Source organism: Panthera leo, chromosome D2, assembly GCF_018350215.1.
Source record: "Panthera leo isolate Ple1 chromosome D2, P.leo_Ple1_pat1.1, whole genome shotgun sequence".
Taxonomy (NCBI): Eukaryota; Metazoa; Chordata; class Mammalia; order Carnivora; family Felidae; genus Panthera; species Panthera leo.
The window spans coordinates 3485738-3510961 of NC_056689.1; the positions used below are offsets into that span (position 1 = coordinate 3485738).

The following is a 25224-nucleotide window of genomic DNA, read 5'->3' on the forward strand; positions in this document are numbered from 1 at the left end:
TTGGCCCCAATGAAATGCTTGCTGTAGAATAAAACTAACACAGACACACACACACACACACACACACACACACACACACATTCCATTCCATTCCAATTTACCCTCTCAGCCACAGGAAATGCAAAGGCAAGCCCAAACTGTAAATAATAGTAACACTATAGTAACAAAGCAGACAAGTGACCTGCTTCATGAAGCATACATTCTAGTAAGAAAGAGAAACATTAACAAACTATATAAGTGGGTTATATAGAATGTTAGAAGGTGAGAAATGCTATGTGGAAACGTACATGGAGAAAAATGGAGAGGGATATATGGGGGATGACAATTTGATCAGTGACGATTTTGCTAAGGTGACATTAGCAAAGAACTGAAGAAGGTGAAAAGATGAACCATACAGATGGGGGAGGAGTGCTTCAGGTACATGTGGATAGGTCCTGAAGTTCAGGCCCACCTGGTGTGTTTGAGGAATAGTAAAGGTACTAATGGGACCAGAATGAAGCAAGAGAGGAGGAAACCCATAGAAAGGAAGTCACCCAGTGATGGAGGAGGCATGGAGATAGCTGCTCTCAGTGAAATCAGGTATTAATGGAAGAATTTGAATAGAGCACTGACACGAATAAACTTAAAATTGAAAAGGATCATATGGATTCTGTAATGAAAATGGCCTGCAGTGAGGCATGAGAAATTGTGCAAATTAGTTAGGGTGCTATTTCCATCTAGTCCAGACTAGACCTGTTGTGACATTTCTGGAAATGGTGATAGGTGTTTTTTTCTCATTATATTTTGTGGGTATAAACATCAGAAGATTTGTTAGTGATTAGGTGTGGGAGAGAAGAATGACTACTAAGATACAGCCCGAGCAACAGGCAAGAGCAGATTTTCATTAGCCAGAGTGAAAAGAGGAACAATTCCATATTGGACATATTAAATGTGAAATGTCTTTTGACATCTAATTAAAGCTATTGAGTCGGCAGTTGGGTATGGGTTTAGGGAAGAAGCCTGGATTAGAAGTATACGTTTGGGGTCTTGAGCATTTAAGTACTACTTAGAACTTGGAGGTTGGATAGGTTATTAAGGGAGTCAACGCGGAAGACATCCAAAGACTGATTTGGAAATGCTGAGGTGGTGACAAGTACCAGGAATGGGGACCCAGAGGAGCACATGTCCTGAAGCTGACTTTGGGGGAAAAAAGCATATCAAGGACAAGGGAGAGATCAGTTCTGTCTAACGCTGCTCAGAAGTCCAGTTAAAAACAAGCAAACAAAACAAAGAACAGAAACAAAGACTGTGAACCAATGAGTGGTTTTACTATTGTGGAATTTACTGGAGGTGTTGAAAAGAGCAGTTTCAGTGCAGAGGTTGCTGGAGGGTTGGAAACATGATGGAGATGGTCTCAGGAATGAATGAAAAGACAACAATTGAGAAAAAGTAGAATGCAAAACTCTGTCCCCAAATTTTTCCCTAAATAGGGGTCCAGATGGCACATTATCACTAGTAGGAAGAAAGACAAGAGTGGATGGGTATGGCAAGGTATGTCTAAGAAATCTGGGAAATTGTAGATGGTTCCTTCAATGGTCCCATTGAGACAGTGATCAGGGCCACCAGCTGAGAATAAAGATGCGGTAGGATGGCTGGAGACCTGAGGAGAGAGTCTCAGGCATGTAGGAAAGTGAGTAAAGTAGGGAAATATACTTTAATAGCTGGACAGAATTGCAGGTCTTAAGGCGTGCTCAGGTATCACAGAGACATTCTACGTTAGCTGCACATCCGACTTTCAGATACATCATGTTTGCATTTTCCTACTACTTACATTTTTCTAGAAAATAAAATCAATTGGCTTTTTTTTACACAAATGAACTTCTTTCAAAAAGGAGGTTTTACGAGGATCACAAATGACAAAACAAGACTTCTTGACATTAAAAAGTCTTCATTGTTCATCGAAATAGATTCCTAAACATTAACATTTTGTGAAAGGGCCAGCAGTTTAAAGCCAGGAGGGCACACATACACATTTTTGGAAACGCCGCTGCCCTGAATTGAAAACCTCAGTTCTCGCTCTCAGTTTAATAACATAAATCAGAACTCGTTTGCCTAAGTGAGAAAAGAAAAGATCATCTAAATCCGTTGATTTTTATCTATCTTAGAATCCCTCAGGGCAGGTGGTTTGTCTTAATGTCCTGTGAAATGTGCAGAATCATTCTGTGCACATAAAGTGCACTCTACCAGATGGTACTTGATGGCTGTATTCCTCTTTAACATGAACGAATATTAGTTTAGAGAAGATTTGTTTTCTTTTTCAAAATTCCTTTTTTTCCAATGCCTAAGCACAGCGCTTATTGAGACAAATACTTTTGTGCCCCTGTTGGTGCTTCTGAAAAATGTGGGAGCTGAATTACATGCAGTGAGCTGTCTGGGTGAGCAGTTAGAAACAGCAGTGGCCTTGGTCTTTAAAGATATTCTTTGTCCTGCAAGCACAAATTAAAGGAAAATTAGCTTTGCCGTAGTTCACCATGTTGTCAAACATCTATCAGAAAACCAGTGACTGAATTCCATGATGTGCTAGCTATCCAAAGTGAGCATCGCTCAATCATGTAACCAAGGATATTTAACCTCGGGTTGTTTACGTGAGGCCACACAAAACATGAGCTGGTTTTCCATTTGCTTACCATTCCTTAAATTCATGAGGCATGTCCCCATGTCACTGCCTTTTCCTTGGCCGTGCCCTCTGCCAGAATTCCCTTCCCCACATGACTTGCTGTCTCCCCTTTCACAAGCGTCTGCCAACTTTTCACATTTTCCTGATGACCCGTACATGATGGCAAGCCTGCCTCCTCCCCTCCCTGTATGCCCTTCCCCAAATATTTTATATTACAGCTGCACTTACACAGATCTGAAAGCTGTATATTTTCATTAATTATTCTGCTTGGTCTCTGGCGCCCCCCCCCTTACAGTACAAGTGGCACGAAGGAAGAATCCTTGTCTGTGTGGCTCCCGGAATTTTGTCTCATTGGAGCCTCAGTGCTTATTCACACAGCACAGACGGTTAATGAATATTTGGTGCATCAATGAGTGAATACTGTATGCGTTATTCTTGTTAGCTTCCTCTTATAGTCGGGCGTCCTGTCTGAGCGGAGGTGGCTCCAGGGCTGTGAATGAGGGGGTGGTTCTGGAACCTTCCCAGTTCATGCTGGGATAACCCCCCAGGGAGATGACCGCTCCCCCCCAGACCTTGCGTGAGAGGCTTACATTGGACTCGGCTCATCGAAAATAAAGGCATAGAAAATGTATGTGTACAAAGGATGAGAAATTCCCTTCTGTTCTATATGTCTAGTGTCTTAAGTGACACTAACCTCTCCCTTAAAAAAAAATTAAGTGTAAGTGTATTTATTTATTTTGAGAGAAAGAGAGAGCAGGAAAGGGGAAGAGAGGGAGAGAGAGGGAGGGAGGGAATCCCAAGCAGGCTCCACACTGTCAGTGCACAGCCAGGTGTGGGGCTCGATCCCATGAACCATGAGATCATGACCTGAGCCAAAATCAAGAGTCAGAGGTTTACCCGACTGAGCCACCCAGGCGCCCATGCCCTCTCTATTTTTCAGATGAAATGGTAACTATTAATTTCCATGTTAAAAAAAAAAAAAAAAAAACAGATGTATCTTCCAATGAAGTAAGTTATAGGGAACTCTAACTGGAGTGGTAACAAAGCCCTTGGTCTTTCTCTTTCACCTACATGGTTACTGTGAGGTTTAAATGAGATGATGCATGCAAAGAGCGTTCCCAGCACAAAGTAAGGAGTCAATCAATGTTAACTTAAGGATTCGCTGTTCAAAACCATATTTGAATTTCTGCCCATCATTCAGAGACAGCTGGCTAGACTCACATATAGAAAAAAAAAAAGGACTATGTATAAAATGTTTTCAGAAAGGTATTTTAGGTCATAAATATGCATATGGTCAAATCTTATTACAAAGATCATTGCTTTTTCTGACTTTTCCATGTTTACCTTTTATGTCTTATTTCTTCCTTTAAAGCATGTCTTTCCCTAAATACTGACAGAAGGAGACACAGAGTATTTACACAAGTGCCGACACTTATAGTGGTTAGATTTCAGAGCTCTCGTCCAGATAACACCCTTCCCCCTTCCTTCCTTGACTGAGAAATTATAAATCCTCCCTAATTACTACACCACTGGCCACGGGTCCTAAAACAACCACAGAGGATTGGCTATAAGAATAAAAGAAACAAAACAATCAGATAAGGATTTCCTTCCAAATCCTGGGTCTTCAAGCTTTCTAGTGTGGGCACAACCTCATATAAGAATGAGGTAGTTGGGGGCACCTGGGTGGCTCAGCCAGTTAAGCTTCTGACTCTTGGTTTCAGCTCAGGTCATGAATGGTCTCATGGTTTGTGAGATCAAGTCCTGCATCCATGGAGCCTGCGAGGGATTCTCTCTCTCCCTCTCTGTGCCCCTCCCCTGCTCGTGCTCTCTCCCTCTCTCAAAATAAATAAAGAAACTTAAAAAAAATTAAGTAGAAAAAAAGAATGAAGTAGGTGAGGTGCCTGGGTAGTTCAGTCGGTTGGGCATCCGACTCTTTATCTCAGCTCAGGTCTTGATCTCAGCTCAGGTCTTGATCTGAGTTCAGGCCTTGGGTTGCGCTCCATGCAAGGCATGGAACTTACTTAAAAATAAACCAACCAACAAACAAATCTTTTTAAAAAGTGTGACATAGGCAAAGTACCAGCTCTCACATTTCTTAAAGTCTGAGGCATTTAAAGGGCCAAACAAAACTGGAAGAAATATTTCAAGGTACCTCGGGAATTGAAAGTAATTAATGTGGATGAAAAAATGGGAAGCTCTTTAGGAATTTCTCTTTGTTATTATTTTAGTAACATAACAATATAATGACTTACATACATACAATGATGCAACATTCACCATGCTCTCATCCCACAGCAATAATGTTAAGTGTTAGGGTAGACCCGATACATTAGAAGAAAGGCTAACATTAATCTGAACTTAACTGTATCCACACAAATCTATCTTGTTTCAGAATCCATTACTTCTGGCTCATTGAAAATACAAACAATAAATTGTCTCTCAGAAAACAACAACCACATGCCAATGAACAAATAAAAAGAAATTGATTATATCTATAACTATATGACAGGTAAAAATGACTGATTGAGGAGCGCCTGGGTGGCTCAGTCAGTTGAGAGTCTGACTTTGACTCAGGTCATGATCTCCCAGTTCACGGGTTCGAGCCCTACGTAGGGCTCTGTACTGACAGCTCAGAGCCTGGGACCTGCTTCTGTGTCTCCCTCTCTCTGTGCCCCTCCCCTAATTGCACTCTGTCTCTCTCTGTTTCTCAAAATGAATGAACATTAAATTTTTTTTTAAATGATTGAAAGAGAAAAACAACAGAAAAAGTTCAGTGTGCACTTTTTAGTGGTAAAATGCAGTCTCTTAATGATGTAGGCAGCCCAGGTCTGAGGACACTGAGTGGGTCTCACAGGACCAGCCAGCCAGGAGGGTCCCTGACGTGCATAGGACAGAAGTGAAACATGAGCCAGCAGGAGGTGAGGGCACACTTTATTGAAGGTCCAGAGAGACCAGGTACGGATAGAATGTCGGGGAGACTCGGAAAGGAAAGGAGAGAGAGTCTCCTCTTTGTTTAGAATCTGGGGTTTTTACTGAGGGTCGTGGTCTGATGTACACTTCCCCTAACCAGTCAGACCAAGAAAAAATGTCCAGGTGTCCTCCATAGCTGACTTATTCCCTGAAGCCAAGAGTCTTGGCGTTGAGGTGTCTAACATGGGGGTTCTGAAATTTCCCTAGCATGGCCTCAATCATCCATTCTTGTCCAGTCACTCCTTAGATGTTTCTGTTATACTGGAAGACTCCAAAGAAATCATTAACTCCTTGTGCCTTGCAAGGATATAGTACAAGACGTGAATAAGGTGAGGGTCGGTCTTAGTCAGAAAGGAAGCTGGAAAATGAGTAAAAAGCAGATTTTTATGGACTCCTTTGGTCTCCCTGTCTCACCAATATAGCATAATTCTGTGTTTCTTCAAAAGTTGACTGTGTCATTATTTGTAGTTCTGTTTTATCTTTTTTGGCTAATACTCGCCTGGCAAAGAACAAGAAATGATGAAAATATCAAGCATCTGCGATCAATTCCATTGAGCCTGTTTAAAAACGATATTTTTTTTCTTGCTCTCTACTCTCAGATTTCTATTATAATTAATTTTAGATTTTAAATTAAAAGTTTAGATTTAGACATATATGGAATGTTTCAAAGATATTACCCTAGGTAGTTTATTATTTCATTGTATCTTACTATTTTATTCCATTGTGTTTTATTGTGTATCTGTAATAATGTAATAGTGTTAATCAAAAGAAATAAAACGTAGGTCTGAAAAAAGTGATCACTTTGCTTAATTAAAATTTGACTGCAGGGAGTGTACAAGGGAAACATCAGGGCCACCAGGAAGATGGTCATTACTGGGATCCATGAAGAAGACAGTAGTGGGGAAGGGGATCAGATACAGATTTACACTGCAGACAGTTTGGGGATGGACCCAGTGGGATTTGCTGATGGGGTGCACTGGAGAGTAGGAATGAGCAATGAAAGTCAAGATATGAGACCTGAGCAAGAAGGGGGGTGGGGGTTGCAGTCGCCACGATCACTGAGATAACTAAGACTGAGAACAGTAGGCTGTTGTTTTCTTGAGGGCAGAGGAGGGAGAGAGAGAGAGCAGGATTTGGGGTTTTGAACATTTTAAATTGGGGATGATTGTCACTCATCCAACTGGGTGTTCAGGTGGGCAGGGGATATGCCTGAAATGCTGAGGAAAGGCTGGGGTTAGGGATATATACTCAAAGTCCAAAGCTATAGGTTTTGTCTTCTCTGAATTGAGTGAAGGTGGGGAAAAAGAAAAAAAAAAAAAAAAAAGAGTAACAGTTTTTGGAAACTTTCAACGCACCAGATGTTAGTCTGTGTGCCCAGACATAAATCATTTCAGTTAAACCTCCCAATAGTGATTAACGTTTGTATTGTTCTAGTTCTCATTTACAAATGAAGAAATTGAAAAATAATCACATATTTAGTCAGTGGAGCCAGTTTTGAATTCTGGCTTTTGGCTTCAAGTTCGAGATTCTTAACCACAAAGCTTCCTGACTCAATATATTCTCAGCAGAAAAAGGAATTTCTCTGCACTGCAAACATTTATGCAGAGTGTAGCGATACTCTCGGGTAAAATTAAATACACAAACCTTAGGAAAGTCATTACTATATTTCCACGCCAGGTAGGATTACGTATGTGTGAAGAAAATACTATTCTTACTCACTACTTTCACATGAGATAAAATGACAGGATGCTGAGGTCAGATATGAAATTCTGTATTTTACCTCCTGCCATCAGCTCATTGTTTATTCTTTAAGAGTCTCATGGATATCCTGTAATGTTGGTTTCAAGCTTCTATATTATACTGTACTGACTAGGAGGGCATCAATCACTTGATAATTTAGTCGTGTTTTCTCTCTGAAGGCAACTGATCGAGAGGGAGACCCAATAACATATGCCATTGAGAATGGAGATCCCCAGCGAGTTTTTAATCTTTCAGAAACGTAAGTTAAAAATGATTTCAAAATTTATTTTAAAAAAAAAAGCATTAAACAATGTATTGGTACCAAGGGAACAGACTTCTAATCAGAGACTTTCAGCTGTTTGTAGTTTTATTTTACTTTTTGTTCCCCATGAATGTTAATGAGGTCTGGGGGTGGGGGATAATTCTGAATTCAGAAATATTACCCAGGAGACTATTTATTTTAAACATTTTTACTAGGTAAAATCCACTGAGGTGGAAACATTTTATTTGTAGGCTGGGATTAATTAGATCCCTTTAAAGTTGTCAGTTACTCATAATAACAAGGGCATTTCTACAAAGAGTAACGTGGCGCTAAATTGTTCATTCAAAGAGAATTGTGTAAGACAAAGCATAAATTCCAAGTTAAAGTACCACCAAAATCCATCCTTCAGTTTTTGAGTAAAGTACATATAGTCTTAAACAGCTCACACAAAATATTGAGTGTCCCTGCCATGCCTCCTGGGGTCTTATCAGTGTGGCTGTACCCAGCTCTCTGAGCACAGCAGAGACATGTTAGTCATCAGCAGGAGAAAGTCAGGAGGAACACTGAACCCTTGAGAGATCACTGGCTTCCTTCTGCAAGATCACAGTAGGCTTGCTTCTGTCCCACATGGCTGGTCATTAAAGAGTCATGTTCGCTACCTCTCTGGTTCTTTCTGTGCGGCCCTGAGTTGCTTTACTCCCTAAAAGTATGGAAGCCTAAAGTTGGCCCATGGTTATAAAGTGAACATTTTGACAAATGACCCAGGCATTGCTTCAGTCTCACAAACATGTGGTACATAAGGCCAACTCAAGGGAGCCATGTGTGGTCACTGGTCTTGGGAAAAGCACCTACAATGTCAAGTCGACTAGGATGTTCCAACTGTGAGTTAGTACACAGTTAGAAACAGTATTGCTCAGACTTTTAGATTTCACACATGAGTAAACTTCCATTTAAAAAATGGAAAGACTTAACTATTTTGAATTTTATCCAATAGGTATGTACAGATCTCAAGTAGCTAAAGTTTACAATCATCCTGAAATGAATAAAACTTTTTCAAGGGACATTTTTCACTGTAATCAAGACTGTGTGGTACTTGTATTAAAATACAGGTACAGATCACTAGAATAAAGGTAAGGGTCTAGAATTAACCCCTAACATCGCTTCTCGGCCTTTTGGCTAAGATCAAGTGTAGAATTAACCCCTAACATTTATGGCCAATCGGTTCCCTCCACCCAAAAAAAAAGTCCAAAACAATCCCATCAGGAAAGAATAATCTTTTCAATAAATCAAGTTTGGGGCAACATACAAAAGAATGAAGTTTTATCTTTATCTTCATGCCATTTGCAAAGATTAGCTCAACTGGATCATAGACCTGAATATTAGAGATAAAAAAATTTGTATAACTGTTAGAAGAAAATACAGTAAATCTGTAGGCAATGTTTTTTTTAGATATGACACTAACATACAAGTGATTAAATGTCAAGATGAATAAGTTGGACTTCAACAAAATTTGGAAAATACATAATTTAGAGGACACTATCAAGAAAGTGAAGACCACACTCAGCCTGAGAGAAAATATTTTCTTTAAATCTTTATTCATTTTTAAGAGAGAGAGAGAGAAAGAGAGAGAGAGAAAGCAGGGGAGGTCAGAGAGAGGGGGGACAGAGGATCCAAAGAAGGCTCTGAGCTGTCAGCACAGAGCCTGATGTGGGGCTTGAACCCATGAACCATGAAATCGACCTGAGCGGAAGTCAGATGCTTAACTCACTGAGCCACCCACATTCCCCTTAAATAAAGCAGATAATAAAGGACATACGTATAGAGAGAGTATATAAAGAACCATTACAACTCAAAAGTAAACAAAGAAATAACCCAAATAAAAATGGACAGGAATTTGAATAGACATTTCTCCAAAGAAGCTACATGAATGGCCAGTAAGCACATGGAAATTCAGTCACGATCAATTATCATTAGGGAAATGCAGGTGAAAATCACAAGGCACTGCTTCTCACCTCCTTTGAGTGTCTATACTGACAAAGAAAGGAGGTGGCTGAGGACTTGGAGATTTGAGTCCTCATATATTCCTGGAGGGGTAGTAAAATAAGTGTGTACTTTGGAAAACAATGTGTCGTCTTCTTTTAAAAATTTTTTTTTTTTTATGTTTATTGATTTTTGAGACAGAGAGAGACAGAGCATGAACGGGGGAGGGTCAGAGAGAGGGAGACACAGAATCCGAAACAGGCTCCAGGCCCCAAGCTGTCAGCACAGGGCCCGACGCGGGGCTTGAACTCACGGACCTTGAGATCATGACCCGAGCCGAAGTCAGACGCTCAACCGACTGAGCCACCCAGGTGCCCCACAATGTGTCGTCTTCTAATGTTACACACAGAGTCACCATATAACCCAGTAATTCTACCCGTATCTGCTCAAGAAATGAAAACATACATCCACATAAAAAGTTGCACAAATATATGCACAACAGAATTATTTACAAGAGCAGAATGTGGAAGCAACTCAAATGTCCATGTACGGATGAATGGATGAACAAAATGTACATCCATACACTGGAATCCTTTGTCAATAAAGGAGAACATAGTGCTGACACCCACTACAACATGGATGAGCCTTGAAAACATTATACTGAGTGGAAAAAGTTGTTCACAAAGGACCACACATAGTATAATTCCACTTTTACGAAATGTCCAGAATAGGCCAATCTCTAGGGACAAAAACAGGACACTAGTGGTTGCCTAGGGCTGGGGGTGGGAGAGAATAGGGAGTCACTGACAGTGGACCATGCTAACAGTGAAGAACGCATTCTAAAGTTGATTGTCCTGATGGTCAGACGGCTCTGCAAATAACTAAAATTCATGGAATTGTACCATGAAATGGTACGAATTTGATCACATGTGAATTACATATGAATAAAACAAAAATTCATGGAATTGTACCCTGTGAATGGGTGAATTTGATTACCTGTGAATTACACGTTCCTAATGCTGTTTTTTTTTTTTTAACGTTTATTTATTTTTGAGACAGAGAGAGACAGAGCATGAACGGGGGAGGGGCAGAGAGAGAGGGAGACACAGAATCGGAAGCAGGCTCCAGGCTCTGAGCCATCAGCCCAGAGCCCGACGCGGGGCTCGAACTCACGGACCGCGAGATCGTGACCTGAGCTGAAGTCCAACGCTTAACCGACTGAGCCACCCAGGCGCCCCTTTAATGCTGTTTTTAAAAAAGACAAGAATGAACCTTTCACCTGCCCTCATGAGCAGGAAGCCCAGGCCTTACTGTCTGTTAAGGATTTCCATCCCTGTGTTTACCTGCTTCTCCCTTGAGGCTGAAGGATTTCCAGCTGCTAGCTGTGACATCTGATGAGCCACCAACTTTACCAAAGCAATTCTCCACCCAAGCTGCTCCCATAGCAAGGGTTTCTCTGCTTCTTCTCTCATCTCAGCTTTTGTGTGACCTAACTAGGTCACAGAGGTTCTTCAAGGTGTGAAAGATGTCAGGGCAGCCTCCTCCTTGTCTAAATTGACCACAGTTCTTGATACTTGGCCCCCACCTCAACTCAGACAGCCATCTTCTTAAATGCAAGATGCTTCTGGGACAGCCTGTGTCCAGAACATCCCTGTGATGACGGCACGGTCTCCTTTGATGATCATTCTTGATTCAGAGTCCACGACGCTGGGTTTGTTGCTTTCTACCTAGGGTCATTTTATTTCAGCCACCTCAGAGCTGTTGCTGTCATTATATTTGCAGGCTGCCCTCGACCATTACCAATATATTTCAATATTCAATGAATATATTAATTGAATATATTCGTTACCAATATATTCCCCATTTGAAATGTGGGAAAATTGAAATTTTAATCCCTTCCCTCTCTGAAATTTCTGGGCTAATTGTGAAAATGAGTGCCACTGGTTCTGTGTAAGTTTTAAGGATTCAAATACTTCAGGTACTCTTTTAGCAAGTAATAGAAAATAGGGGCACCTGGGTAGCTCAGTCGGTTAAGCATCTGACTCTTGGTTTCAGCTCAGCTCATAATCTCACAGCTCTTGAGTTCGAGCCCCGCTACTGGTGCAGAACCTGCTTGAGATTCTTTCTCCTTCTCTCCCTCTCTCTCTCCTCCTCCCCTCCCTCTTTCTCTCAAAATAAGTAAAATAAACCTAAAAAAAAAACTAATAGGAAAGAAATAATGGTCTACCTTAGGAGACACTATAAGTTATACAGTTAATGTTTCCAGTTACATTTTCCTTCTTCAAACAAAAAAAAAAAGTATATATTCATGTTTACTTTAAATATTATATTATTTTGTGCTATGATACAAATTTTAGCAATAATCATTATTACAATCCCATTAACTTACTTTTTTCTATTGAAATAAAAATATGCCAAAGGTTTTTGTAAATCTTTAAAAACATCAGTAGTGATAAATAATCACTTCAATGCTAATATAGATCTACAGAATGTTGCACTGTTATATACATATTAATGTATTGGATTAGTCATTTAGCCATGAAAGGAACACACTCTTTAAAGGAAATAACTTGTTCTTCAAAATCACAGCCATCTTTCATGAAAATCATTCCATGCCATGCATTAAATGACCAGATCTGTGTGGTTCTGTAACGTACTGAATTATTTTAACAACTTCTCATGGTGTCTTGTCACTAGTTGCACATGATACAGCAAATATTTATTCACCAAACATTGACAGAGAAGTAAACATTTAAACAAAATATATTTAAAAACTTCCTTTATAGTACGATGGCCAAATATCTAAGTTATTATTGCAGGACGGTGAGGAATTCCTATAGACAGAATTGTAAAGAGCATATGAGTTTAATGCAAAAGTTAAAAAGCTAAACAGAAGACCCTCAAAGAGTTATATCTGCCCGTGGTTAGAATTTTATTTGAAAATTCTTTTACCTTCACTGCCATTGTGCTCATTTTCTACATGACTACATTCATTTTGATACCAAGTTTAAGGCTTGATTATACTTTTCACATCAGTGTGAACTTTATGATTTCCCTGAAGATTAAATAACATATAACAAAGTGATATGCATTTGCTTTTCTGTCAACCCTACTTTCAAAATACGTATTCAGATGAACTGCTTCTCACGCCTTTCACCCCGCCTTTGCCCCTGCCACAGTCTGCTTCCCTCAACCGCAGCCCACACCTGCCTCCTCCTGTCAGTCTGCCTTTGTTAACCACTAATCACTATTTAACACGAACACCACGTCCAACGTGCAGCAACCACACACTTGCGGGTACACTCTATCCTCTCTCCATGTTATTTCAGGTACACTCTGTCCTCTCTGCATGTCATTTCAGGTACACTCTGTCCTCTCTCGATGTCATTATTTCAGGTACACTCTGTCCTCTCTAGATGTCATCGTGAAGCCTGAAACATGATGCCCGCAGGCAACATGATAAATCTCTGAATGACACAGATACTTGTGAGTGTAAACAATATTAAATCACAGCCAGTAGAATGTATTGAAAACGCTTAAAGGAAGCGTACAGTAGGAACATGGAATCTGTGAGATCATTTTTCTCAGCCCATGACGCAGCTACTCTACAGTGTTTCCTCATCAACAGGGCAGTTGGAGAAATGGTAACTTGGAGATGCAGGTTCTCAATGCAGACTGGTTTGTTTGGAAGAAGATACCCTCCACGACATTTTATTTGCATTGTGTAAACAACTTTGGAACTCCATCATTATGGTTAGGCAGACCAACTCATGTCTTACAGAGCTTGATTTTGTCCAGCACGACTCATTTCAGAAACATAGCCTTCACGTTTGCTGAGGGGATTCTGTGCGATATAATTAATACAGTTGAAGTGAAATTCACATGGCATAATACGAACCATGTCAAAGTGAACGATTCAGAGGCATTTAGCAGACTTACCACATTGCACAACTACCCCTTGTATCTTGTTCTGGAATATCTTTATTACTCCAAAATAAGTACGCGGCTGCCGACCCCCCTTGTATCTTGTTCTGGAATATCTTTATTACTCCAAAAGGAAACCCGACCCATTATGTAAGCGGCTGCCCCCTATCCGTCCCTCCGTTTACCCCTGGCAACCAGCAATTTATGTTCTGTCTCTACGGATTTATCTATTGTCCATATTTCCTATAAATGGAATAATACATGTGAATGTTGTGTCTGGCTTTTTTCGCTTAGCCTAAGGTTTTGCAGTTCAGCCACGTTGAAGCATGGGTCAGGACTTCATTCCTTTCTATACCTGTGTAGTATCTCATGGAGTGCGTGTGCCCTCTTTTCATCCATTCATAATTGGATGGCCATTTGGACAGTTTTTCTAAGTCTTGGCTGTTGTGAATACTGCCACTATGAGCACATATGTACATGTATTTAAGAATCTGTTTTCAATTCTCCTGAGTATATTCCTGGAATTGCAATTGCAGGGTCATACTATAATTTTATGTTTACTTTTTGAGGAACTGCCAGACTGTTTCCCACAGTGACTGGACCATTTTACATTCCCACCAGCAATGTGCTAGCATTCCGACTGATTCCTTTCTATCTTTCTCAACATGTTATTTTCCCATTTGTTTTGTTAATGGTATGCATCCTAGTGAGTGTGAAATGGGAGTTCATTGCAGTTTTGGTTTAGTTCCCTGCTGATTCATGATGTTGTGTATCCTTCCATGTGCTTTTTGCTCACTTGTGTATCTTTGTTGGAGAAATGTCTGTTCAAGTCCTTTGCCTAATTTTTTTTAATGTTTATTTATTTTTGAGACGGAGACAGAGTGTGAGTGGGGGAGGGGCACAGAGAGAGGGAGGCACAGAATCCGAAGCAGCTTCCAGGCTCCGATCTGTCGACGGAGTCACCCAGGCGCCCCTCTTTGCCTAATTTTTAATTGAGTTGTTTGTATTTTTGTTGTTGAGTTTTAAGAATCCTTTATCCATTTGCTGAGCCAGACTCTTATCAGATATAGGATTTGCAAATATTTTCTCCCATTTTGTATATTTCTTCCACTCTGTTGGTGATGTCCTTTGATGCCAAAAATTCTTAATTTTGGTGAAGTCCAATATACCTATTTTTTTTTTCTTTTGCTGCTCAGGCTTTTAGTGTCATATTTAAGAACCTATTGTCAAATCCAAGATCATGAAGATTTATCTCCAAGTTTTTGTCTAAGAGTTTCATGGTTTCAGTACTTAGATGAGATTGTTCATTCGTTTTGAGTTAACTTCCATCTATGGTGTAATAAGACAGTCCAAGGTCATTCTTTCACGTGTCGATCTCCACTTGCCCCGGCACCATTTGTTTAAGAGACGAATCTTTCCCTGTTGAATAATCTTCATGCTTGTTGAAAACCAACTGGCTGCAGATGCATGGGTTTATCTCTGGACTCTCAGTGCTACCCCACTCCCCAGTATATGTGGGTGCTTCCCAATGTCCTGGTTTCCCAAGAAACTCTCTGCCCACCTTTTCTTCCAGGCCTCCAGCACTCTATTGTACACCTCAGCTGTAATCTTTTGCCTCAGGTGACTGCAGGGTGCTCCCCGCCTTACAGGGTTTTCTAGAAAAACCCACTGCTTTTCTGCCTCTAGTAAGTTCTGGGTTAGATGAAATAAAGGCAAGAACCATGCATCATTCCTTCAGGCATCCCCCAGACCTACAAACACAATTCTTGGTGGATAAGGGTAGCACTGGGGATGCTGGCTTCCATCTTCAAGACCACTGATGTCACCCCTGTGCGATACATTTTCAGTCATGCAAAATTTATGTAGCACTATTATTGTTTTAACATAAACGGTTCTTACGTACTTTTAATATGTGAACGTACAAGATTTACTGCATTCCTAGATGCAGCCCAGTGTATCCTGAACTATAGTTCCAGCCAGCTGGTAGGAACACTCACCCTTGCCAATTGTTTCAGGAATTTCAGGAAAGCATGCTTATGTGTACCCATCAGCTAGTCCTTCAGCTATAAATACCAAAAGATACTACTTATCCTTTCTCTCCTTCTCCGTCTCCCAAATATCCTGCCCAACTGCCTACTGCACTGGGCACAAGGCACACATTGTATTGAGCAAAGAGCTATCTTTGTAACAATTACCAGACCATTAAAAATTAGCTGTTTAATTATAATATGGCTGTAAATGGGAATACTATATAAATTTCTAGAGATTTTCTAATTTAATGTACAAGGAAGAACATAGATATTAGAACCTGAAACCAAGGGGAAAAACGGAAAGCAATAACTCAGTTTTCTTTTTTCTTTCATTGTCCTATGGCTAGGGCTTTCAGATTTTCTGTTTAAGTTGCTTGTGAGTAAGTCTCAGAAGCAATAATGTCTTACTTTTGTCTTGAAGTCATTTTAGAATGAGATTATCTAAACCATCGGAGGTGTGGGAAGTTAATCCAAAAGCCATTGTTATGAACAACTCTGGGTTGTCAGTTCTTTTGACAAAACATTTAAAAATGTACCACTAATGGGGCGCCTGGGTGGCTCAGTCGGTTAAGCTGCCGACTTCGGCTCAGGTCACGATCTCGCGGTCCATGAGTTCAAGCCCCGCATCGGGCTCTGTGCTGACAGCTCAGAGCCTGGAGCCTGTTTCAGATTCTGTGTCTCCCTCTCTCTCTGCCCCTCCCCTGTTCATGCTCTGTCTCTCTCTGTCTCAAAAATAAATAAACGTTAAAAATTTTTTTTTTAAATAAAAATGTACCACTAGTAAACTTCGTTTTCTGTAGTTATACCATATGCTAGAACTTTTTAAAGTCCATTCGATCAACAACAATAAAATAAAGCAAATAGAGTAACCGTGACTCTGACTTTGATTCATTGGTGTTAACTCTTTTTACCCAACTACCATGTATGATGTGAATTGCTTAAATTCCGCTGTAACAATAAAAGCACTTGTGTCAAAATGTGAAAGCCTTCTATCAGTCAGAAACAAATTATGTTTTTATGCTTGAATAAATATTTTAATGCTTTATTATATAAATGTAACCTCTCCTCCACAATAGATACTTGGTAGGCCTTTATTAAAATGTCACATATCAGATGTCAGATTGTAAAATCTGAGATAAAAATTTGGGGATTTGTTTTAGAGAGGATTAGAAGTAACCAAACTGTTATAAGACAAATTACATTGGAGAAGAAAGTATTAACTATTTGGACACATTGATTTTAAACAGTGAAAGGGTAAGAAGTAGTATTAAAATATTCTAATTATGAGAATTTGTCCAAAGGCTGTTCATCTCCCATTATATATAATAAATAAAATAAAGAAATATCTAAATTTCAAAAGAATAACAAAATGATACAGTTGTTAGTATATCCAACAACTTCTGTTTTTTTATAAATTATAAAATGGGAGAGTGAATGCTCATAAAATTATGTTTCCTTAAAAAGAATATAAAATATTGCGGTCTGAATCCTCTTTGGAAAATAGTGTAATGTATCTAAATCTGATTACTATGGAGAATAAAAATAAATATTACAAAAATAATCCTAATACCCATGAAAGTTTTAACATTTTACTGTATATTTTCTAATTTTCTACAATGAGCCTCCATTGTTTTGAAACTGGGAAAGAAGAAAAAATAAATGTTAATCACTAGGGTTTGTCAAAGATAGAATTTAGATATTTGCATTTCCATTATGGGCACATACGTGAGGATGAACAGGAATGATGCTATGTATTAGTTCTAACAAACTATTCCTTGATTCAAAGGGTTATGAAACTACTAACGAGTAATGCAGTCTTTTACCTTTGAAATAATCATAGACAAGATAGATATCTTTCTTCCCGAAATGAATTAAGAGTAGTTTTATTTTTCTCTTGGAGGCTGGAGAATCAGCTCAGTTATCTCATTCAGTTTGGGAGTTTTTCATTGTCACTAACAAGCTCATCAGCCTTAAAGGGTTTTTTTTAATCATCAACACGAATCCTAGAATCAGGCATCTTAAATATTGAGGCTACATTTGCTGAAGGGGCAAAACCTGTCAAGAGTAGTTCCCGATGGGAGGAAGACTCCCTGTGACATAAGATCTTTGTGTGTCTTATCTGTTTGTTTGTTTTCTCTGTCACTAGTACTGGGATTCTAACCTTAGGGAAAGCCCTGGACAGGGAGAGCACGGATCGCTACATTCTGATCGTCACTGCTTCCGATGGCAGGCCGGACGGGGTGAGTACTTGGCCTGGGGACCGATGGGTTGTAAGCACAGTGCAGGAGAAACCGAGAGACTTGTAGTCTGATACTCCGAAACAATGTGTCACCATCCTGAGTCCAGGAATAATCTCTTTCACGAGGAGCAGCTCCTTAAATTACTTGGGGAAGTGGCCTTGTCTCCAATGCACTCTTTTCATAGATGAACCTATACTCTGAATCTCTTAGGAACAGAATAGATATTTGTGATTGACATTCTTACCCAACTCGTGGGGAAATTGAAGTCTAACAGCCTAGAATGCAGTCCATGGACAGCATCACCTGCCCTGCGCCCCAAAATGTGTCCTGGCTGTTTTACCCTGTCGCAACCTGTTCCCTTTAATGTCAGTTTTTGGTGGGGGTGGCGGGCTGCAGATAAATGTCTTGAAGCACTTAGGAAACCAAGTTGACTGATTCCACAGGTCATTTGTAAGCAGCACTCAGGGTCCTGACTAACCCTTGGTGATGGAAGTGCTTTACATGGCCCATAATTCCAGACAGGATAAATTTTGTTTAGTCCTTCTGGAGTGTTTTAAAATCATTTGACTGTATTCTTTAAACCACCTTGCTTACAACCAAAACTGTTCTAGTTTTTAAACACTGTAACATTTCAATTGTTGGTAACAGGTCATTAGACTTTTTTCAACATTTCTATGACACGGAGTAGTTTTCTGTTTAGTCAGATGCTTACAGGCAACTCAACACGTTATAGGCCAATTCAGTACTGTTCTCTGGAAATAATTTCAGATTCAGGTTGGGAGCATAGGTGAGGCTCACCCAATTACAATAGCAGCATAGCTCCACCTGACTTGAAATTAATTGATCTGTATGGTAGGTTGATTGGGGGCATATGATGCTCTCCTCACACTTATTAGAAGAGGATTGCTCAGAAAATTAATCGATGCATCTGCCAATAATAAGCCATTTGCCATTTCTCAAACATTAGGTAGAACAGTTATGTGTAGAAAATAAAATAGAGTAAAACCTTGGTTTGCGTGCATAATTCGTTCTGAAAACATGCTTGTAATCCAAAGCACTCGTCTATCAAAGCAAATTTCAAGAACCATTGGCTCAGTTGTGATTATGTGACATTCAGCATCACGTACCACTCAAGTATTACAAGATGTCGCTCATTTATCAAGTTACAATTTGTTAGAAATGTTTGCCCATCTTGGGGAACGCCCGCAGAACAAGTTATTCACACTCCAAGGTTTTGCTGTATACAGGACAGTCTGAGTAAATAGTGTGGCCAGGACAAAGTACTTAGCTGTGTGAAGAAAAATAAAACTGAGATTAAGTTTTAATCCTTGATTAAGGATTAATCAAGGTGTCCTTGATTAAGAGTGTGCCTGGGTTAGAGCTACATGAAGAAGGCAGTGGGAGTCTCAAGAAGAAAACAAGTGAAGGCTTTGCTGTATGGTGGAAGACTAATTGGTAACTTGGCCAGGAAATAATGGAGGGAGGATCCTGAAGAATTACTCAGCATGGAGGAAGGGGTGTCATTAGATTGAAGTAAAATAAACAAGGAGCACTCAGTTCAGCTATTAGAATAGAAAAAAAGAAAACACAGCTTTGGGATGCATCACGTTACAAATCAGATGTTAAAGGCAGTGATATTAGCTAGGAACCTTTTAAAAATCATTCCTTAGACAAGAGAACAGATAGAAAATAAGTAGTATATTAAGGTATCTGGTATAGTGTCAATCCACTGATTATGGGTTTGTCCACATCAAAAACAGAGTATCAATTATGGGTTAAATATAGTGGTTTAATTTCTTCTAGAGCATTTTTCTTTCTTTTTTTTTTTTAATTTTTTTCAATGTTTATTTATTTTTGAAGGAAAGGGAGAGAGACAGAGCATGAGCGGGCGAGGGGCAGAGAGAGAGAGAGAGACACAGAATTAGAAGCAGGTTCCAGGCTCTGAGCTGTCAGCACAGCTGACACAAACCACGAGATCATGTTCTGAGCTGAAGTTGGAAGCTCAACCGACTGGAGCCACCCAGGCATCCGGAGAGCATTTTTTTTTTTTTTTCCTGGTTACTTGTGTATTTCAGACCCCTTGGACAGGTCATTTAGCATTTCCAGCTCCCCCACATTTTCATTCTTATGATCAATAAGGTCTCATTCAGGTTTAAAATTATGATCCTTTTAAGTGAAGGTGTTTTATTTTCAAAAGTTTGTATTGAGAGTACCAGTAGAGAAAGGAATTAAAAAAAAAAAAAAAAGACTGCTTTAGTTAATTCCATTATTTATATAATGTTAGGGATGGACTTACAAGTGGGTACATATAGTGGGTTCCTGAAGGAGAAAGTGATTACATAATCACAACTGTCTCACACTTTGATAGCATTCTTCTTATCTCTACATTTAAACTTACTCCTTTGTAGAGTTATGGTAAAACTAACCATTCGACCTTAATGGTTATGGTTTTCAAGAAAGATATTTAATGGGCAGTGACCCCGGGTGGATGGACTCTTCTTAAATCAAAATGATTACCAGCAATTTGTGTGAAACAGATTGCGAAGATATAATTTGATCTCATCATAAAAAAACCACCTCCCTGCCACCTTCAAAATGTGGTTAGGAGAGAAGAGAGCTAATATTCTAGTGGTCATTGCTGATGTGTTGTAGACACAGTTGAGGAAACTTTATTTGATGTTCTTGTATTTTTTTCCCCCTTTTCTAAATGTAACTTTGTCAAGAGTAGTTTAAAAAAAATCTATACGTGTAAGTTACATATCTCATTATTATAAATAGACTTCTTTAGCTATATGACTACAGATAAGCTCATACTTTCTGGATTTTAGTAGTTATCTACAGTTACTTGGAATTACTTACAAATCTGTGAAGTTGAAAATTCCTTAATAAAGCTTCTACCATATTTTATTCCAACATTTTCACATTTTAGGTGAAATAGACTTTGAAAATTTTATATATCGTACACATTTTTAAGCAGTTGTGTTTTACCTAATTTATAATAATAACATATAGGATAGCTCCCAAATGCATTTTTTGGAAGGAATATACACTCAGTTTCTTTTCAGAAGCTTCTTTTTCACATTTATTTATTTATTTCACATTTATTTTACTTATAAACTAAATTTCACATTTCACATTTCACATTTATTTATTTCACATTTATTTTACTTATAAAGTAAACTAAATCCAAACAATCTGAGCTAAAAATACATTTTTTGGGAAAATTTTATTGGAAAATATGGGCAACTTTATTATGCTTATGGATACAATTTGATCAACAGAGAGGAGAATTTTTCCTTGACTCTTTTATGGTCCCTGGCTGGGTCTGAAAATTAAACTGACAAAGTCAGACTAACAGGAAAAAGCACATTTATTTAAGTTTTACATGACATGGCAACCCCCATAAGGAAACGAAGAACCAAAGAATTAGTGAAATCTACTTGCTATAATAGTGGGTTAAAGGATCAGAGGCAGGTGCAGAAAAGCAACTAAACTACGTGGAGAGGCTGAAGGGAGCTATGAATTATTTTAACAAGGTCAGCCTACATAGAATTCTCTCCATCTCAATTTCTTGCTCTTGTTGGGCATAAAAATGTTACCTTCCTTCTCAAACAGGGAATACATCTTTCACGTAGCAATTTAATATCCTGCTTTTAAGAAAAAGAAAGAAGGACTGAGCGTTTTTCCTGTATTTGTTGTTCTTCAAGTACCTTTATCTCAAAAGTCAATACACCGGAGTGGCATATTTTGGGGTGATGTCTTCTGAACTCCTTCAACGGTCAGTGGTAGCAATAGCCTGTAGGAATAGGCTTGTAAGTACGGGGAAGCCCAAACAGCAGGGGCTTAAACAAATCAGGGTTTGTCTCAAATATAAAGAAGCGTTGAGGTGGGCAGGAAATGGTTGGCGCGGGGGCTCCACAGTGGCATCAGGGTGCCCTCTGCCTCATTTCTGCTCTGCACTTAATAGTGTTTGCTTGCATCTTCATTCCTGGTATCTAATGGTCTTATGGTGGCTGATGGAACTCCGGGCACCTACTCTCCATTGCAAGGAGCAGAGGGTAAAGATGCCCTCTTTTCTCATGGAGCTGGAGCTTTTCCAGGGACCACACCTAGCATACTGCTTCTTATCTTATTATCCATACTGGGCTGAAAGACAGCTAGCTAGGGAGTAGGGCTTGTGGATTACAGATGTCCTTAAACCAAAAACACAGCAAAATACATACATATGCAAATCACAGTGAAAGATGTAAACATGCAAATTGTGGGCAGGATTTCCTCTTTTGTTGTTGTTTCTTTAAAACAAATATATCAGTTGTCCATTTCCAATAGGCTGATTCTTACTCAAAACCCAAAGTTGTTCTGTGGGTGTGGATATTTCTGACCAGATCCCATGAGTTCAGCAATCTTGTTTGCTATATCTGTAGAATGTTCTAGAATGCCTAGCTTGACTTACTCAGTTATGGCTTTTACAGTGAATGTCGGTGATGTTTTACAATTTCAGATTGGCAATAGGCTTAGCATCTATGCTTGGGCCTTGAACTAGTATTATTCCCTGAAAGTCTTTTAAACATGACGATATAAATTAGCAATTAGAATCTAGAAGGTGAACAATTAACTGTTTAATCAAACTATGGGGGAAAAAAGAAAGGAAAAATATATATGCAAGAAGACTTGTGTGGGAAATTCAAATAACTGAATTTTAATATAGTTGGTTTAATAAAATTGTAGAACGAAATAATTCTGCCTATGTATATGTGTGTCTACAATAAATATATATCCTGATATATCCTGGTGTTATTTGAGAAAACAAAACCGCAGTGGGTTTGTGTGTATAATTTTGTAAAGAGATGTGACCATGTAATTTTAAAAGAGAATGAGCTACTTGTTCATTCTCTTTAAAAAGCGTAGATTCGTATTTCTTGGTTTGGGGGAACAAAATACTGATATTTTAGTGTTTTCTGAAGGAAATATTCCAGAAATTTGATATTTTTTTCATTGTGAGATAATCTATGATATTCTTCTAGTTTCTATTATGTTTCTATTATATGTGATATATTAACATGTATTATTACAATATGTTACATATACTATAAAGTATGTACTCTCCTCATGCAGTGCTCAGATGTGCACAGAGTTGAAAGCTCCTGTATTTTTTACACCTAATCCAATCTTCATGAGCCCACTCTGCTACCTGGATTGTAATGTGTATCTGGGCTGGGTCAGGTCCCACTTGCTTAAAACAACATCCCAGCGTCTTAGGTTTTAAATACTCTTCTAGGTGAACACTCACCAATGCAGCTGCTGATTGTCTCCTCCTCTCTTCCCGGCCCTCACCCTAAAATTGTACAGGGGCAGGTGTGATTACTAGTTCTTGGTGTGGGGAGGGGGGGACCCAGCTTGAATGCCTCCATCTATGCTGGCGTCTGTTTATATGGTGCGTGTGTGTCTATTTTGGCCTCTCAACTGCGGGCTTTTTAATTTGATCCAGTTCCCTAATGACCCTTTGGGTGTCTGGTGCATCCATTGCCACATAGAGCTGACATGAATTGACGTGAATTGACATGACCACCGAGGTCCTCCGCCCTCACCCCAGGCCTTGCTCAGGTAGTGATCTCTCAGCATCTGCAATTCCTGAGCACACAAAGAAACCCCGATTCTCTCTCTGGCCACCTGTCCTCGCCACTGCTGCATATTCACCACGAGGTGCTGTTAGATGTGACTGCCGTGGAGATTCTCTGGAGGCTTCCATATTCCACGCGAGTCAGCCATTGTTTCTCCCCAAGTTCTCTTACTTTCTCAGCACCTATCACCACATTCCCTAAGTGCTGTTCCAGTGCCTCGTGGATGTAGACGTGGCCCAGAGTGGTGTAGGACAAGGGGTGGAGAGGAGGACCTTTGCATCCGATCTCCTTGTCCTCTCTGTGTCTCCCCTTCTGCTCCCATAATCCAGATAGGAAGGCACCCCCTTTTCCTGCTTTTCTGGGAGACATTTATACTCTTTCATTCTCAGAAGGGGAAAAAGCCTCCCACGTCAGCCTCACTGCTAGGAAGGTCGCCCTCGGTCATCGGAGAAACTCTATAATCTGGGTCAGCCTGATGATCTGAACATCAAGGCTTGCCTCTTGATGTCGTAGCCACAGGATGATTTGTAGCTATGAATAAAAATGTTTTGGATTAATACTGCCTAAAAAGAATGCTCATTGCAGAGTATATATCTTCTCCTTGTCCTATTGACCGAAAACAAAAATGGTCAGATCCTAGACACATCCTCATTATTTCCATTTTTATTGAAAGGAATTAAATGTACTAATAAAAGTTATTTTGAACATGCATGTCCATAGAAACTTGTAAAGGGTGTGTGTGTGTGTGTGTGTGTGTGTGTGTCTATGGATACATTTCTACATTGACAAAAAGAAAAAGGCAGCTACATCATTCCATTTTCTATTTCTCAATTATATAGTATATAATGCACATTCTTCTGTCAGTTTATGAGTATATAGTTTCATTTAGGCCCATGTCAGTAGAAATCATCATAATTATATCTTCTGTAACTGGAGAATGAATATATTTTGAACACCCTAAATATCTTCTAGTTAAACCAAGTTTTCAATAATTTAAGAAATTAGCTTGATAGATTCAATAAAGTCCATAATGTGAAATCGAGGAAGATTACAAAACATTTTTTAAAAAAAGTTCTCATGAATAATAAAAAATGGTTTGTGTAGATGAACATACATATGTTTGTATTTTTTGTTTGTTTGTTTTTGACTTTGACTTTACATCTCACGTGTTTTATACTATTCCAAACCAAATATACCATATCAGTGTCTTTATTTCAGGGCCATACAGTTTCTGAAAATAAATGTGTATCCACATTGTCTCTTACAACAACCTGCTTGCATTGTTGAGAATTTAATACGTGCTGTAAGGATTTATCCATGATGTAAAACAAAATAAAAATCTGTGACACATTATAATTAAAATAAGTAATGACCCCAAAAGTGATAATTTGGTGGAATGTAGTATTTAACTGCAACTATTTCCAGCTGGTGTAGTGAAATTAGAAGTCGGTACAACTTTTGAGAAAATAGGCAGTAAGACAGATCTCCTTAATGCAAAGCAGGTAGCTTTGCACTGATCAAGCTTGTTAGTTTGGTATCTGATCTTTTTTATTTAATTGGAATAATATAAATTGATTTTCAGATTAATTGGGAACATGTGTTAGCTAACATAGTGTTCTTTTTATCTACTTTACCGAAAATGACCTGAGCTGATTTCCTAAGTATTTCATCTTAACCAACTGAAAATCTGTGCTTGGTAAGATACATAAACACCCTGTAGGGCACAGAACCCTGTTGAAGTATGATTGCCATCTTCCTGAACCAACTAAAAAATGTACATGATTGTGCTTTATAACTAACG

At 39.1% G+C, this 25224-nt stretch overlaps 1 protein-coding gene across 6 annotated transcripts in view; it reads left to right on the top strand.

Moving 5' to 3' along the window:
* Nucleotides 1–25224, top strand: part of PCDH15 (protocadherin related 15) — an 836749-nt gene that overhangs the window by 563708 nt on the left and 247817 nt on the right. For all 6 annotated transcript variants that reach the window (XM_042907891.1, XM_042907887.1, XM_042907888.1 and 3 more), the window contains 2 exons: nt 7546–7625; nt 17709–17802. In XM_042907891.1, coding sequence (XP_042763825.1) covers nt 7546–7625; nt 17709–17802 — 174 coding nt within the window. The remainder of the gene's footprint in view (nt 1–7545; nt 7626–17708; nt 17803–25224) is intronic.